General features: G+C 40.7%; 1 protein-coding gene across 10 annotated transcripts in view; it reads right to left on the bottom strand.

Annotated features, from left to right (window-relative positions):
* The window catches only part of LOC125896635 (dystrobrevin beta-like), a 35467-nt gene that overhangs the window by 8910 nt on the left and 7911 nt on the right, over positions 1-18646 (bottom strand). For 3 of the 10 annotated variants that reach the window (XM_049589360.1, XM_049589362.1, XM_049589361.1), the window contains 15 exons: positions 12828-12919; positions 12049-12129; positions 11732-11945; positions 11506-11591; positions 10866-11020; positions 10583-10682; positions 10285-10451; positions 9047-9171; positions 7066-7137; positions 4263-4340; positions 3411-3498; positions 3118-3197; positions 2520-2633; positions 347-443; positions 92-112 (listed from right to left, as the gene is read on the bottom strand). In XM_049589360.1, coding sequence (XP_049445317.1) covers positions 92-112; positions 347-443; positions 2520-2633; positions 3118-3197; positions 3411-3498; positions 4263-4340; positions 7066-7137; positions 9047-9171; positions 10285-10451; positions 10583-10682; positions 10866-11020; positions 11506-11591; positions 11732-11945; positions 12049-12129; positions 12828-12918 — 1569 coding nt within the window. In that variant the 5' untranslated portion in view covers position 12919. The other 7 variants (XM_049589358.1, XM_049589357.1, XM_049589356.1 and 4 more) reach the window with 7 other exon arrangements.

Below are 18646 nucleotides of genomic sequence, written 5' to 3'. Positions count from 1 at the left end.
TATAGTTGATATATTTTGACATTTCTGCATGGCATTAGAGCTGAATCCCACTTTACATCAGTGACTCCAACATGAGGGGGGGTAAACTTACTGCCTGTCGCTGTTCCTCATCCTACAGGGCCACAACATGGACAGTCGGAAACAAATAGGGAGAGAAAGGATAGAAAAGTAGAGGTCAGGTACGGTCAGAGCTGGAAAAAGGTGAAATTATCAAGGAGGAAACAGCAGAGGGAAAAGTGAGGCTTGTTACTGCCAGGACAGACAGGAAGGTGTAAAGTAAAAAAGGAAACTTTGCCCCCTAGTGTGTGACAATACACCATGCTGAAAAACAATGTCTGCGTGTCACCTTGAGCAGCTTCATCAGTCCCTCCAGTTGCACCATCAGTTCCCTCCTGCTCTCTTGCAGAGATGACATCCTCTGCTCCAGCTCATCTTTCCTTTGTCTGCAACACACACCAGCCCTCGCATTACTGTCACATAACAGAGTGTCGGGAGGCAGCAACAAAAGAACTTGAGTGCGAGCCCTCAGAAAAGGCAGAAGACAGTTAAACTGAAATAATTTGAAGTTATAAAAAGGAACACAAATACAGAGAGGCAATAAAAGTGAAAGCTGAAAACTCAGTGAGCTCTGAGAGCGGACTCACTGGACCCGTTTACACTTCTCATGTCACGCATCTCCAGATTTGATTTAGTACAAATTCATTTGCACTAGGCCACGTCAACAATATTGATTTCCGTAAGTCGGATCAAAAATCTGCCATAAATGAGGGTAGGCCCAAATACACAAACTCTTCTCTCTTGCTTACACTTCTGCAGACAGTTGTCAGGTCACTTGGTTAGTGAAATAAGAGACCCGTGCCACTCCAATGGGCTTTTGAGCACAAGATTATCTTTGGAGAAGCAGCAGAAGAAGGTGAGAGCACTGCCTGACAAAATGCAAATCATCAAGCTATAAGGTGGAAACATGGAAAGTTGGAGATCGAAGGAACACTAAGTTAGAAATCCTTGACATTTTCCTGGATGATCATTTGTTTCGGGCTTGGAAGAGGCGATTCGTTGGAGATGAGATGTGAAAGAGCTAGCTGACCGGAACAGGAGAGCGTCATGGGCCTCTGAGACCGACCGCAAGACTCTTGACATCTTAAAAACACAATCAAGTCTGATGTACACTGGTTCTCAGATGCCAGAAGCAGCTGGGAAGTTCATCATGTACTTAATACGGCTTATAACGCTCTAATGTAGACCACCAAAGTATTTGTGAAGTACAAATTAAATCCAAATTGCATCCAAATGATACAAACTTGCAATTTACAGCGAGCTGGCAGCAAAAATAAACCAAGATTTAAGAGCCAGCATATGTAACATCATACTGAAGAGGTGTTTACAATCTTTTTTTCCCCCAAACAATATGTGGTCTGGATAGGACATTAACGAAGGAGCATCAACTCCCCTCTTTCCTGTTTGGCTTCCCTTCACATGTTGGTGTAAATAAACAAATAAAACAAGAGGCTGAGTCATGCAGTAATCCAGATTTGAGTCATAAGGAACCCAAAGTAAAGCTTTAACAGTGGGAGTGACAGAAAAACAACCACTTTATTGGTAATATTTGGGGTATTTTCCTGAATATTTTCTGCAATAATGAAATCCTGAATCATGCTGAAGAGAAACTGCTTGAGAATATGACCGAGACACTGATACATCTGAGAAACCACCAGCAAGTTAACAGTCCTGCACATATGCACAGATACTGTACAGGCTGGAAACTTCATGTTAATGTCACGTGGCTTGAAGGGAAGTGACAGGAAAAATTATTGTGACTACAATTCATCTGTCAAAACTACTACAAGATGTAAACATTACATATTGTGATTAGCACAATTTGCAGCCACTAAGTACAGAATTTAAAAACTTTTGAATTTGACGCCCCCGTGTGGCCATATCCAAAATGACACTTACAGCAATGCACCCAACTACCACCAGAATGACTGTCTAATCTTTCAGCAAACACAAACTTGCAGCACTAAAATAGGTAGTGAGATGTTATAATCAGAGGATTTAAAGCTGCTCTGTGTCGCACTTAAAAACACAAGTATCTTTCCATCATCGTGACTGTGACTCTCTCTCTAGCAGACTTGTTGTTGCTTTCTATTTCAAAGCTCCCTCCTCTCCCTTGGAGTTTTTGTTTTTACTGAAATAGCATAAACATGTTGGAAGTGATTTTTAACGTTGGCTTTTCACAAAATTCAACCATCTGTCACCGCCATCTGCCATAAAGCACTCTCCCTCTGTGCTGCAAAGCAACGCGGCAGATTTCCCGCCAAATCTGACACTGTGGCACGCAATGTAGGAAAAACGTGTGTATCGCTGACAAACTTTGTTTTTGAAAATTATGTTTGGGGATCATTTCTGTTGGTATGTCAACAACAAAAGAAAAATAATCGTTAAAATATGTATACATGTGCAGCTGGAGACCAGTCTCCCCAGCTCCTGGGCAGCTCCACGCTGGAGTCTGTGTTTACCTGAGCAGACGAAGCTCGGCCAGCAGAGTCGGGTTGGTGCTGCCTTTCTCTGGGCTGGCCTGGCACGCTGCGTCGTGCTCTACGCGGAGACGTTTGATCTCTGCCAAGATCTCTCTGGGGATGAAAAACAAACTGGTCAGTGAGGCTGGTAGGGCGTTACATGACTGAACAGACTGTGAAAAGACAGGGCAACAACACACACACATGCTTCTGCAGGCTTTTGAGGATTATGTAGAGGAATGTACATGTTGATATTGGAGAATATAAATCTGACTAACAGTTGCATTCGGACATAAATCAAACATATGCATTTACATATGTGGCAGACATTACGCACATACATGTCAGCTGTGCTTACAAGTACCATTTTGCACCCAATATATTCAGTCCTTACTAGAACACATCATTTTAAACTGTTATCCACTGCTGGTCAATAGGTTCAGGAATTTTAAAACATTTACTTCAAAATTTTAGCCTTTAATGACAGCGCCAAACAGTTTTCTGACTGTGGGGTAAAACTGGGCTGGTGACTCTGTACAGTCAAACTAAAAGCTCATGATTAAAATGAATAACTCATCCACTCTTCACACATTTATACCTGTTTTTACACTCGAGCTGAGCTATGAGCTCCCTCTTCTGTTTGTTCACATCAAAGTTGATGCTCCGGTTAGGTATCACCTGAAAGACACACACAGATCTCAGTTACTGCAGCTCACTGACTGTGGCTTGAACATTCATCACTTAACAACCAGAAGATGATCTTAGTTTAGAGAGACACTTCCCACAGTTGTGCGTCAGAGCTCTGTGTATATGTAACTCAAAGGTACCTGTTAGTGTATTTACATATTTGCAGTTTACTGTGTGTGAGAAAACAAGGAGCTGGTGACTCACCGGTGTGCCGTCAGTCTCTGCCAGTCGGGAGGTGTAGCGGGCGATCAGTTTGTGCTCCTCATCTTCTCTTCTGGGACTGTCCACGCTGCTGACAGCAACAGAGACAAATGAACATTTAAACCTGCTTTTTAAAAACCAATAGTCACATGTGTCAAATGTCCCCTGTGAGCAACTGTAGGTGACAAATGGGAGCCATGAGCGCAGCCTGTAGCAGTAGAAAATGTCACTATGCACCCAGCGGTAGAGGAGCATGCAAACCAAACATAAACCACTGCAACAACACTAAAGCAGACAATACTGGAGAATGGATTGCTTTCAAAGGGGAAAGGGGTGTTCTGTAAGGCAAGCTGCCAGTTTAAACGTATATCTGCTTTATTTGTAAAAAATGCAATATGAATCTTCCTTTTAGTGCCTCCAGAAAGACCCTTAAACCAGATAGAGGGGGCAACATTTCCATCAGAAAACACTTAAATTCAAGCTCTAGTTTGGTGACATGTTTAACAAATTTATAACGTGTAAGCATCTTTGCACCTGACCCTGGAAATGTAGGCTTTATGCTGTTTGTGAACTTCTGTTCACTGACTACACTACGCTAAAAGGATAGTGGAAACAGTGATGACGTTGAAGAAGCAGTTGGGACGTTTTGTGACACATGACTGGCTACCGAATGTAAAAAACACTCTGGCCTAACAGAGGTACAATACATATCCTGCGAACAAACAGCTTAGAGATGATTTATACATAGATTTATTTTGCTTTTAACTGATGTTGCTCTTGACTTTAATGATGAACTATGCTGGGTACACTTTGATATGTTTGACCTGTTAAAGCCTAACTGTACTGCACTATCACCTTGGGCTGGTCTGGAGGCGATTCACATACGCAGCGATCAGAGCGTGTTCCTCGTTCATACGCTGAGCGGCTGACAAACTGGACGGGAAAAACACAGAGAGGAAATAAAAATGTGAATTTATATTAGTCCATTTATTTTCAGACAATAACATGTAATTTCTTACATGTTTTCATTAGGATTGTTGCAGGTATCAGCACATCTTATTGCTGTCATTTTGCACACTGCATACAGGGGAAATTTTTGGGTCTGGGTCAAACTGATCACAGAGTGTCTACAGGTATCAGACAGTTAAATGTAATGCCTTTTAAGACCCCTTCAAGACCCCTTTTAACCAAATTTAGGACAGATTTTTGGACAAATCATGTGTATCTTAATTAAGCATTGCAAGTATCACTGCAAGTAAGTAGTATATATGTGCTCTTGTGCAGAGGTAGGTGTTATGTAGGAATATGGTTATTAGAGTGAGTTAAGTTAATCTACATTTTGCCAAATGACAGTATTATATATTTTTAAAGACTTGTAACATTAGAAATGTGGACTTTTACATCATAGAAAGGCTTTACTCATTTTCACAAAAATAAAATATAAAATGTGTGTAGTAGTTAAGACCTCCTCACAAATTCAAATTTAAGACTATTTAATGACTTTCAAGGCCTCATTGTTGTAACATTGAATCTAAGACATTTTATGACTTTTTCAGGACCTGCAGACACCCTGACTATAGGCAGATGCATATCATAATCTTTTTTACTATTCATCTCTCATACAGATCACTATCTAATTGACATTTGTACATTTATTACATGAAGTAATGAAACGGACAGCTTTACTGTTTACTCAATTTTATTGACTATTTCCAAATACAGTACAGCTGTTTCATTATGGGGGCATTACGTGATGGGACGTTATCAATCCATTTCACAAATGGCTGTCTTTTTTTCATCATGATTTCAGTGTACCCACAGAACCAGCTTCATGAAGCCAGCTGGAAGCAGACAGGTTTCAAAATGTAGTAGTGTCAGTGTAAATTGTTTTTCCATATGTTGTCATTTATGAAAAAACTCAAAATGAACACAATAAGCGAAATCTTCAAACAGCATTTGTATAGAAATGACTCTGTCTCAAGCTTTTTGATCCATATAAGCAGTTGATCACTGTTACTGTGATCACTATAAATGGTTTCCATTGTATAATGTAATATATTTTTGTACTTTGTTGGAAATGCAATGATGAAACCCTGGACTTGTTTCCATCTTTGTCCCCGGTGTTTCCAGTCCTCCTTTCTCAAGATGGAAAGAGGCATTCAATGACTAACTGAAAAAAAAAAAGAAATTAGAAAATAACTGACAATTTTAATCTGGACAAGGTAAAAAGTGACATCCAGAAAGCCTCATCATGTAAATATTTAATGTGCACGTTTCTGCTGAAGTTGCAGCTGTTTATTTCTCCGGTCACTTTTGGGCTGCAACTGACAGTTATTTTCATTATCGATTGATGTGCCAAAAGTTTTTCAATTAAACAATATCACACGAGAGGGAGTGATGTTCTACTGTGATATCGTCACGGCTGTGATTCGGTCGTAGGCACGAGGCCGCAGGCCGAGTTATACAACAGTACAACAGTGCCGAATCAGTGCCGTTATACAACAGTTCAACAGTTAAATAAGCAAGGCTGATTAAGAAATGTTGAAAAATGAGGACAAAAAAGATAATTTAAGCATTTTATTTGTCTTCCGCCAACAAAAATAGTTCCCTCAGGACTCCGCTGTCACCGTTGCTATGTAACGCAGACATGGTGCGCCAGGCACTTACTCTTTATACACATTTATCTGCACGTTTCCATTAATTGTGCAGCCGGTGAAATAAGTCTCTGGTGACTGCATGGTGGACTGTCGCTTCACAGGCACAGCCGACTCTGCCTTCTGATCTGACAGTATGTTGCTTTTCTCCAAGTCATTGAGCTCCGCTGATGAAACACTGACAAACCTGGATGTGTGCCCAGATGGATTCAGCTTCTCCTCTCCCTCATCTTCCTCTGACGACCATTCATAGTTCAATTCAAAACTTATTTTAGGAAATAAATCCATATTTTTGGCTGTTTGACAGTGGATGAATTAATTAGCCTACAACGCAACTGCTGACCTAACTGACACTAACCGTCAGTTTTGATTTGATTGTTGATTGCAATCAGCTGTGAGGTGGAGTGATACATACACAGTGAAATAACCGTGATGTTATACTCCAATATCATCATGGTTTTACTGTCTCTCGACCAATCAGATTGCAGGGCCGGAACTAACTGTTGTATAATGAATAATTAATCATTTGGTCCAAGACATGTCTGGAAAAAAAGTGAGAGGTCAAAAAACTGCTATTTAAAGAAAGGCAAGAAATGTGCATGTATGTGTTCTCTTGGGTCACAGCATGTTGTGCTCTCCCAGTTACCGCACAAAAAACGGCACGACAGTTTGTTACAGTCCAAGGTGACGTTTTTCAGTGTCTTGTTTAATCAGAGGAACAGTCCAAACCCAGGAAACTGAATTTACTACCACAATGTTCTTGCTGCATGAGACACACATTTTGTTTCCATCAAATCTAATTAGTATAATGAAGCTCGACACTTAATATAAAGTTTAAGCAGAGGAAGTAGCAATTTAGAAGAAGCAAGTGAATGAAGCAAGCTATTAAAAACCCCATTTAGTAGTTAAGTAATTACCCATGTAACATGTGGCTTTAAACTCCAGAGAACTGCAACATATAACAAACACTGAACTGCTGGAGTTTTTTTAATGTGAGTTTTTACCTCTTGGAGGACTCGGGCACTGATGAGGACAGCATCATGGCCTCACTGGTGTTCCCAATGGGGCGAGGGGGGCTATACGCACACACACACACACACACACAATGTGTCAGACCCATATTATCAACAGTGTAAACACAGAGTAAGGACAACATCAATTCATTAAAAACCAAAGTCCTGCCTATCAGAAAACACATACACATTACACTCACACTCACACACACTCTCTCACGTGATTCTGAGTGCAATCATGCAATAGTGAATTGTACTAGTCTGAGCAAACACAGACAGGCCAAAGATCACCAGAGGCAGAGACAGAAAGAATGAATGCAGACCAAAGGGAAATTAAAAAAAAAGACAGAAATTCAGGAAAACACAGGTTTGTGAGAGGACTAAACCTGACGCAGCATCATTAGTATAAACATACTCACATCTGTGCTAAGTGCAGTCTCTGTGTGTTGACCTGATTATGTGCCCAGTGCTTGGAGGTCTGTAACGACCCAGTCTGCCAATGCTTGGAAAATCAAACAGTGTGGATCCACCACGAGGGGCGGAGCGACCGCAGTGGTTCGCTATAGAGGTGGGACTTCGGAGGTCTTGTGTTATCTGTAGTTTTTGTGTGCGTGTCAACTATACCGGTGATAACAGACCAAAATGCTATTTTAGGCCAAGAGACTGCAACATGGTAGTAAATGTTTCACTTTTTGTAATGAAAAGTTATCATTGGAGTGTTCACATTCCCACTGGAGCTTCTGCGACACTTTTCATCTGCCTGACTGAACATTAACTTGTGTCTTACAAAGCATTAACATTGTATGTGCTTCCATACAGGGCTGGGAAATTATTCAGTCTTTCAGAGGAATAGTATTGTGCCAGTTTTATAACACTTTGTTGTTGATTATTCCAAGAAAACTATTATTTAAAAGCAACAAAACAAGTTAAAAAGATTTTTTTTAAAAAATTCTAACTACATTGCTGATCCCTACTTCTATGACCTTGACTCTAGAAATACCATGTGATATTGTTTCCATCCATATTGTTGATCTAACAGTACGGTTTACAATGCTACTGCAAGTGAGACCATCTAACTTTAACTCAATGGTGCCCCTGTGGTCATGTGGTAATTACAGGATAATTGCACTTCGGATATTACTAAAATCTCAGGGTACATTCAGACTGCAGGCGAATCAGATTTGTTTGTTATATCAGATCTTTGAGACAGACTGTCCACACTGTTAATTTCAAGTAATCAGATTGGATTTGTGTGTCCGGACATCTCCAACCAAGCTGAAGGGTGTCTGTGGTAACGACTTAGATGTCAGCAACTATGTGGCAATGCCGATGGTGACGCAACTTTCCAGGTCCATCATTTCGCCCTTCAGACAGATTTTTTGGAGGGTACTGTTCCTAATGTTGTCTTCTTTCATGCTCATAGCAATACTGCTAGTAGCAGTATGGATCTGCTCAGCACTTCTGTCACCCTAGATTAGATGTCGTCATGTGTTGTGTTCAAAGACATTGAGAGGCATCTATAGAATTCTGTGGGGAACTGCATTTCAAACCACCCTCAAATGTGGTTCAGATCAGATTTGTAAAAACATGTTTTTTTTGTTTTTTTTGCTGTACAGACTTCCTAAAATCAATATGGATACAATCTGGATATGCAAAATAAAAATATTTGGGCTAGCAGTCTGAACAATTGGGGATCTTAAGCAGTAGAAGTGTATTTTAATGATGTGCAATATGTCTTCTTGTTCTACTTCAATGACAAAATCACTGAACTGCTCATCTGTGATAGCTCTGAAGTAGCACAAATGTAAAACAAGCTGAGAAGACACAGCAGTCTATTATCGGCTGATATTAGGCTCTGGTTGTACCCAGTCAGTTAAAACTGTTGCTACATCCTTATTAATTCAACATTACATAGCCTTGCTTTAAATGGACCACTACTTGTATCAGTGTGTGTGAGTGTCAGGGGTCTTACACTATGTTGGAGAGGTTGAGGGTCCTCACAGGTTCCTCTGGGAAAATAGGATGAGGGGGCTCTCTGGATGACACACAGCCCAGAGTCCTGCCCAGGGCTCGGCCAAGCTTTGACGCCGGCGACTTCTACGCACACACACACATAAAGAGCACAGACACATAAATATCAGGTCAACATTTATAAGCTGTGTGACTTTTGTTTTGACTTTTGTAACCCAGAAATTTTGTTACTGAACTCCACAGACAAAATAGATCAGCATAGATCAGTTCTGATACAACTCTATACACTTCTGGTACTTTTTGTGGATCCCTAACATGCTCCTGTGTCCTCTACACTACCACATCTATTTCGACTGACTATTGACTGAGTTTGATCAAAGTACAGTGTGTTTTTCCTGTTTTTCATCTCCAGGAAATTACTGTCACTTTTTTACATTATAACATGAAACTGTTTAAGTTATATTTTTCTATGGTCCCGAGAAAGAATAGTTCATGCAAGTAAATAAACAAATAAACAAGCAGTTGGCTGAGTGATTAGAGTGAATGATGACAGAGATGACAAATATTTACATCTAACTTAAAACTTAATCCCTGTTGCACATTTTATCCTGTGTGGATAAATTCCTAATGCCACACTTGTATCAAGTTAAAACTATTTAAAGCCAAGAGATTAAGGACCATTCTGGCGTCAGTTTCTGATTTTATTTTTCAACACAGGTGCATGCAGCACCATATTAAAACAAGTACAAGAGACAATGTAACTGTGTTTTCTTATATTAAAGTGTGGCAAATGAAGCCAATAAACTGAGAATAAAATACAGCCCTAGACTGAATCCTGTTGGAAATGATATGTAAAGTCTGCAGAGGATTATCAGGATGAGTTTCTTGTGATGAGAAGATTCTGTTGGACAGGCAGGAGCTGCACTAGTGAAGAGATTTATCCCTGAAACATTAATAAGAGAAATTATGCCAAGCCTGGATAATGAATAATTCAACAACTATGTTTCCATCTATTAATACATAATTTCTTCATTGAAAACATTTTTCCCCCTTCAGGACAGTTTCTGGGAATATCACTGACAATTTTTAGGATTATGATATTTCCATTTAGTTTCATACTTTCCAAGCATTCTAAAATTCTTAACACACACACACACACACACACACACACACACACACACACACACACACACGGAGTGCCCCCTGGCGTGATGAATGAGCAATCACACAGCGACTAACCCACGATGAGTGCTCCTTCATCTGATGCTGGTTGCTATGAGAGCCGCTGGCATTGCCGCGCCAGAAGCAGTTCTGGCAGAGCTGGTAACCACGGCAACGGAGGCAGCGATAGCGGAAGCCTGTCATGCCGTTGCCACGACAGTAGGAGCATGACACGGGATGACAGACTGTATGGGAGAGAGGAAAGGGCTTTGCAAAAACCAGACGAGTTTCATAAGTTGACTTTAATTTATTTCTTTAAATACAAGTTTGTGTGTATGTCTGTGGTGTGTGTGTGTGTGTGTGTGTGTGTGTGTACCGTGCTCAACGTTGGCCATGCGATGCATGAGAGGCAGCCAGACAAGACACTGAGGAGGGTCAGCTATGATGTCCAGGAACATGTTGAGCATTACCCTCTTCTAAATCAATGACAACAAAAGCAAAAACTCAGCAGGAGCACAGAAAAAGTCATAATAAAAGCCCCCAAAAAACAGTCACCATCAGAACCAGTTTAAGTTAAAATAATAGTAAATCAGGTTTACCATAAACAGCGGAGTAAATCTACATAATAAAAGACAGGTGGATGAGGTGTGTGAGCGAACCTGTTGTGGGAAGCATGAGCGTGCTAAGGTGTGTGTGTAGCCAAAGGACGGTCCTTCATGCACAGCAGTGGGCAGCTTGAGAGCCTCCCTCAGAAAAGCATCAAACTTGGATTGTACCAACACGCCGCCAGGGTCAGACACCTGAGAAAACACATCTACACACACACACACACACACATACAATATTAGGAAAGCACTACATTATATTAATTTCCTGACGACTTACCCCAACTAAGCTTGGGACGGTTTAACATTTTCAAACCGGTTTGATATTAAGGGCTGGACTGGACTGGGCCAGTATACAGAATTTTACCACTAGGTGTCTCTGTTCACACTTGAGGTACCCTAACATATAAATACTGAAAAATGTATATAAACCATTTTAATTAATCTAGATTAAGTGCACTTTCTGTAACATGAAAAAAAATACACACAAATACAAAGAGTACTGTATATTATTCTCTTTTTATGATATCATTATCAGTATTTATATCTCTGTGTCTACACCCAACGCTTACGTTTGAAATCAGTACTTTCATGCCCAGTTTCTGGGGAATGTTTAAAGTGTTTCTGGAAAATGTAAGATAACAGATCTGAAACAGATTCCACGTCAGTCTTGATGGTGTCGGGTGGTACTCACAGCGGAGCTTATCTACCAGTTTCCCTCCACATAGTGTGGACAGCATCGATTTCACAGAGAGCACCGTCAGACGACTGTCAGGCTCACTGAAACACAAACACATATGACATTATAGTACAGTATGTCGCCCTCACTCTAACATAAACCCACATGTAGACATGTTTAGTACTTGTCACGAAATGATGTCAAGTTGCAAAAAGTGAGCATCCAAAGATTTCTTTGTTACCTGTCAATGGCGGCCAGTAGGAATTCGACCAACAGGACAGTGCTCTCTCGCGGGTTGATGGTGTGTGTGGTGGGCAGGCGCTTGCTCAGCTGGTTGAAAAGGGAGGACACCAAGTTTTCCAGTCTTGTCACAGAGATGCCGGCGTTCAGCTCTACGGCGTTCAGACCGGCGTCCCGCACCGCCTCAATCACATTGTATATGTCTATCAGATGCACTGGAACAAGACGAGTCAAGTCAGTGAAATTGTTTTAAAAGCTTTCCCTTTCATTCTTTAATAACAAATGTTTCTATGCTGAAGGAGACCAGGGTTGACTTACAGTTGCATCTCTTCTGTATGAATCTGAGCTTGCAGGCTGTTCGATATGTAGAGAGACAAATGGCATCCAAGTTCTGCTCCGCTGTGACGAAAACATAAAGACATTTACGAGCTCTGCTGGCTTCATGACAAGCTAGTCAATCTCAGATGATAGCAACTCATAACAAACATCTTTCTTACGCATGCTGGGGATGGAGTTACACAGTTGGAAATACTTGAACCATAACAATCAAGGGAAGGAAAGGAAATGACAGGAAAATTCCACCATGTGTGCCTTGCAGAGACAACATAAGGCTTTATGACCCAGACACACCAAACCAACATCAAAGAACTAGTGGTGATTAAGGTGATTATTGCATTATCTCAAATCGCCTATGTCTTGGCCAAAAAGCTGCACCTGGACATGACGCAGAGATGGCAGCCAATGGCCAACTAGCACATATGTGTGAGAGGAAATAACTCAGCAGGTGGCAGTGGTCTGTATTCGTCGCTCAAAAAGAGAAACCACAAAACTGACAGGACAGATTCAAAATGCTAGTTAGCCATTAGCCAAACTGCCAATCAGAGTGATTTTAGTCACCCACAGACTCAACCCTCCCGACTCTGATTGAATATGCTTAATTGGCTGGAAAAAAAGGCCAACAAGGGCTGAATAGTGCCAACACTGCAGGACACACCACCAAATGTAGGGCGACAGATGATCTTCGACGGCCCAACATTGACCATGGGCCGATTGTCTGCTTGGTGTGTCAGGGCCCTTGCGGGTCAAAGATTACTCACCAAGCTCTGTGAAGATTTGTCTCCCCTCTGTTTCTGCTGTCGCTGTAGTCCCCCTCCCTCTGTCTCTCTGCCCCCCCTCCTCCATCACCATCCTGCACAAAACACAAAAGAGCAGGAAAACTCAGCACCATCCAAGCATTAAGGGTAAAAGGATTTTAGTCTGTGAAGACATTAAGCATTTTTTGGTGCAATAAGCATTGATGATGATGTCCTACTTTGATCAATCTGAGGACTGTATCAGTTTCTTGGAGTTGGGGCATTTGATCTTTGATTTATTTGTGAGGGACCATGTAAAACACTACCTATAATTGTTACTATTTGCTGTATCTCACCAGAGTCTATCCTGTTTCTCCTGATGTTCATATGTGCATTGTTTGACTTTTCCATTTAGGTCTTTTGCAGGAAATATGCTCAACAAAGACCTCCATTCTTTGAAATGTTTCTGGTGGATGTGATTTGTTCAATAGTTTAAAAAGTGACTTAAAATTCAGATAAACCTCAGATAGGAACCTCACTGGTGACTGAATGGACAGAGAATACACAGACAAACCAGGTGCTGTGTAACTGTAACTTTATTTTTACACACAGATCTACTGTATGCATACCGACACGCCTACCAGCACACACCAACTAGAGGCAGGCTCAGAGTCAAATTCAGGGCCACCAGAGGATGAGCTGAGTGCTTGGTAAATAAACACATTAATGAGAGCAGCTGAGGAAATCTGATCTGAAGGCTGGCATTTAGACTACTTAACAAGGGTACAGAGATAAAAAGAGAGAGGGGGGAGGGTGAAAGAAAGAAAGTGGAAAGAAAGAAAGAAAGTAGAAAGGAAGAAAGAAAGACAGAAGGAGGTGGGAAGAAAAGAAGGAAGGAAGGAAGGAAAGATGAACTAAGAAAGAAAGCTGTCAACCACTGCTGTCAGGTGACACAAAAAACACCACAGAATATCAGTCGCCATGGTAACAGTTATACTACACCGCAAAACTGAAACACGCATAGACACACACAAATATTTGCATTCCTTGTATAAATGTGGTGACAAGCCAACCCCCAACACACACACACACACACTTGCACACATGCACATGCATGCACACACACACACATAGGAGCACATTCCAGAGAGGATTTGAAAGCTTCCCAGGAGACTTCATGCTTCATCCAGACAAAAGAGGGATTCCTCCTTTCAGTCACTCTCTCCCACTCACACACTCAGAGACACACACTCTCTCTTGCACTCTCAAACATCTTTATACAGCTGTTTCACTCGAAAGGCTGCTGGTATCAGTCAAGTGTAACTTTCTTTCTTTAAACCCAAAAGAGCTCTCTCGACAGCTCACAGTGACAGTCACGCCACTCCTTCAAAGTGCCCTTGAGTAAGCACACTAAACAGCCTTTGTCGGAGGATGTCTCATGTTACCAGACCGTAAAGTTCCACCTGACTGCTCATACAGCAAAGTATCAAACATTCTTGATAAAAACTGGAATCCAGAGATGCATCACGAGCTTAGAACACTGAGTAATGGTGCATTCAGGCTTATTTAGCACAAAGCAGACATTTTACATGCAGTTCTGACTGGGCAGCTATTTTCTGACAATGCCACTATAAGGAAGAGAGAAGAGGACTGATTATATTGTTTACTGGTGCTTGACAAGTAAGCTGATCTGGCACCTGTTTTGTAGGTTATTTTCTCAATCGACCACTTGTTGTGTAAAATGTCAGGAAATCTTTTTTTTTTTTTTTTTTTGGAAATTAAGTAAAGCTTAAGGTGAAAAATGACTTGGACTCTAAGTATGGTTGCTGATTAATTTTCTGAAACATCTTTAGCTTCCATTATCTAACTGAACGATAATGATACCAAAGCATTAAAAGACTGATGCGCATTGCAGTTCTGGATCTGCACAGGATATGGAGCTGGTCTCAAGGCACAGTTCAACATGGGGGCATCCAAATCACCTCTACCTTTTCGCCTGGCACTGCTAGATCAATATGCAAAAGGTAATTAGTCTGGAAACTCTCTGTTCATTTTCAATTCCCAAAGGGACATTATCAAGAGCCATAGATCAACGGCCTAAGCACCCAACTGGATATACCTACAACCTATCAGAGCAACAAACCACATGATGTAGCACTGAATGACGAACAAATGTAAACAGATTGCATTGTACACAGATGAGCTGTGATGGTAGCATTGATATGTCTGTGAAGAAGTTTTTCCATTAGAATTTGAAAATCGGACTTCAAAAGAAAGCTCCACATCGGCTGCAGCCATCTAGGTTGTTTGCAAAAACGCCTCAAGAACAATCCTCTTGACTGAGCTAAGTTTCTACTCACTAACGTGTCCCTGGCTGCATCATGTGTTTTGCATGAAGCGCAATGGCTCTGCAAGTTGTCAGTCATTGTATCAAACCTGTTCCATATCAGATAAACAGTTATGTCTGGCCTGACCCCTGCCAGGTGGGGTAGAAATCTGTTCGGAGGGGGACCAGACACACCCGCCAAAGCAAATAAAATATGAGCTTGCAGATTCATCAGGTTCCAAGACTATCCCGTTCCTACTCATCATCAAGGACGTTTGCATAAATATAAAAACTAAATGCTGCACCACTACAGGACCTGCCTCTTTCTGGCATTGTGTATAATTTGGATTTGAGGATTTGGGGTACCTTCTTACATTGTTATTTTTTATATTTGCACTCTTTTCCACTTTGTACTGCAACTGCTGTACAACAATTTCTCTCAGGAAAATAATATTTCATCTTATCTTTATATGTATATGCAACAAATGCACCTGCAAACTGGGACACAACAAGACTGCGAACCCTGACCCTGCTATCTTGACGATCTAAAGATCTGAGTGTCAAATGCTGAGTATTTGTCCTCCTGCCAACACTGTCCTAACTATCAAGATGTCCTTGAGCAAGGCAGATTAATGATGAGGTGTTAAAGCAATAGTTCAACATTTTGGGAATGCTGTTTTATTAAAGAATAGATAAAAGATGAAAGAAAGCAAAAAAGTTTGTTTCCCAAAATGCTGAACTAGTCATTTAAAGGACAACCAGCAATAAAGGAAGTCAGCTGAACAGGTGGATGCATGTAAATCAATGAAAATATTCTTGCTGAAAAGTTTATTTGACACTCATAACTTCACTAAGGAGCTATTAAGACTGAATGTTACATGAGCCAAAAGATGTCTCGCCAGTTCACATGTTACCACACTGGAATCCCATGATGAGTAAATTTTTATTTCCAGCATGGCCTTGGTGATAACTACACTCTGTCTGTCTATCTGTCTGTCTATTTCTGTCAGTATGTCTATAGCTGACACGGAGGAACATTTGGTCTCTGAGGTTGACTTCCTATTTTAACTTAACATGGTGAGCTTTAAACCACCTTGGATATAATTATCCATCCCGCAATTACCCCCAGCTATGTCAGAGGACCGGGAACAGCTTGGCTGTCGTTGTCCCAATCACTCGGTTGAAGTACAAAGGTTGGTGAAGTCGGAGTTTGCTGATTGGAGATAGATCTAAGCATTGGTTTTAGAAAGTAACATCCAAATCAAACAGACTTTTACCCTTAACACCCTTGCTACTTTGCTTATAATATCAATTAAAAGACCAACAAATATTGCGCTTCTTATTTCAGAGGAAATGTTATTATAGTTTTTATCTTTTGCTGAGAGCTGAAGTTTGCTGCGTTTTTTGGTTTATGGGTTTCCTGTCAAAAATAAGATTAAAGCCAGCTTCACACAGGATGCAGAAGAGCTGTGAAGCACACAGATTTTCCATGGAGCACTGGCTGTTAACTTTTGGCGCCCATATTGACCAACTGGGCTGTTCACACTGGATGTGCTGCAGCAGCAGGCTCACAATCTGCTTTAATAGTTTGGACGTCTGGTCTATTTTTTCCACAAGCTACGAGCAAATCTGACAAGGAAAAATACTGACGATCTATTATGAAGAATACGAAGGATATATTATGTATTATATAAATGGTCTGAAGCTTTTAAGTTGTAAAATATCCATCCTATGCTTATTAATTCCACATATTTGTCCCTTGTGTCAAAATACTTCTGTGAGAGAGATTAGCAGACACATACACACATACACAAACACACAAACCACAGGAGCAGAGTTGCTTTCTGACCGTTGCAGAGAAATGCACTTCTGGTGTGAACGGGCAGGTGACTGCTTGTGCATCAATTGACTCATCAGGGCGCTTCCATGTCCAGTGTGACTATGGCATTACAATTGCATCTTCTCTAAGTAACATACATCATGATAACTCACTAGGTGATCAGGAAACCAACAGCACTGATGTTTTGTCCTCTTGTTAAAGGCTAAAATGAAACGTATGGAAATTACTTCAAGTTACAGAAAGCTTGTTCAACATGCTCTTACTCTCCCTGTATCAGTCTGGAACCTGAGCCACCCCAAACACTTCCCAGAAATTAAAATCCAGTCAGAGCCAATCAGAGCCAATCAGAGCCAATCAGGAATCCACACTGTAGTTAACATAAACAGCCAATCAGAGGCTGTGTTGTAATTGATGACATAAAGTGCAGGCTGCAGCTGACAGTTACAGCGGCTCCCAAAGCAACAGGCACTAAATCTAATGTTTGTAGAGTAAACGCAGCAATGAAGTGAAGTTATTGCAGAAGTAGAGTCAATAACAACAGTTAAACAAGAACAAGAGTATGCACTTGTGGAGTTTCTCAGCTGAAAAGACATTTTTGCTGTTCTTCTGACTGGATTTGACAAAAGTTTGATTAATCAGGTGGCTCCATTGGTGATGAAGAAGATACTCCCCAGTGTTTTGTTACACTGATTGGCTGAAGTAGTTTGTTTGTCAAGGCAAGTACTCCCGCCAGCTACAGGTGTTTGGGGCTGCAGCAAGTCCAAGCTGATACAGAGACGACAACAGAATGTTGAGCTCATATCATCTTTCCAGGCTAACATTTCTCGACAAACGTATCATCAAAGGATAATGACAAACTGTAACAGAAACTCAAAAAGGTGTGGAATTTCACTTCTTTGCAGCTGTGCTTTGAGCTAAATGCTAACATCAGCGTGCAAAATGATAATGCTAAGATGCTGATGTTTAGTAGATATAGTATTTTTCATATTTGCCATCTTGGTTTGGAATGTTAGCATGTTAATTTTTGCTAATCAACAATTAACACAAAGTATAGTTGAGACTAAATGTCATTAGCTTTGCAGGTATTTGATCTTAATCCACAGTACTGGACAGAGAGAAATTTTGACCTGATGTTTGTGCTAGATGAAAAAATGAAGGAACCACCAAATTTATTATAAATTATCACGAAGGGGACATAAATGTCTGTACATAATTTCATGACAATCCATCCAGTAGTTATCAAGATATTTCAGTCAGGACCAACCGACAGACAAACAGACCAACATCACCTTCCCTTGAGCCACGCTGTGAGCATGGTGACAAATACAACTGGTTTAGTTTTGACAACTGTCAAATTGTTTCTGCTCTTAAAACACAAGTCATTACATTATTTGGATGGTTAGAAGAGTAACTGCTTTATCATAATAGTGCTTCCAAAATTATTGAAGAGCTTTGTTCAAAAACAAAACTGTATTCCTGAATCACGAACAGTGAATATCACATATATTATGCATACAGTGGAAGGAAAAGCCTCCACACACTCAATGCAAACTCTTAACTTACTGCAACTGATGACAGACAGAGGAGTTACTTTGTGCTCTGGTGGTTAAAGTCTTCAGCTTTAGAAAGTAAAGTACAGAGGGAGAGAAAAAGAAAGAGAAGGGAACGGAAGTGGAG

This window comes from Epinephelus fuscoguttatus, linkage group LG11 (genome assembly GCF_011397635.1).
Source record: "Epinephelus fuscoguttatus linkage group LG11, E.fuscoguttatus.final_Chr_v1".
NCBI lineage: Eukaryota > Metazoa > Chordata > Actinopteri > Perciformes > Serranidae > Epinephelus > Epinephelus fuscoguttatus.
This window is presented reverse-complemented; position numbering and strand designations above follow the sequence as displayed.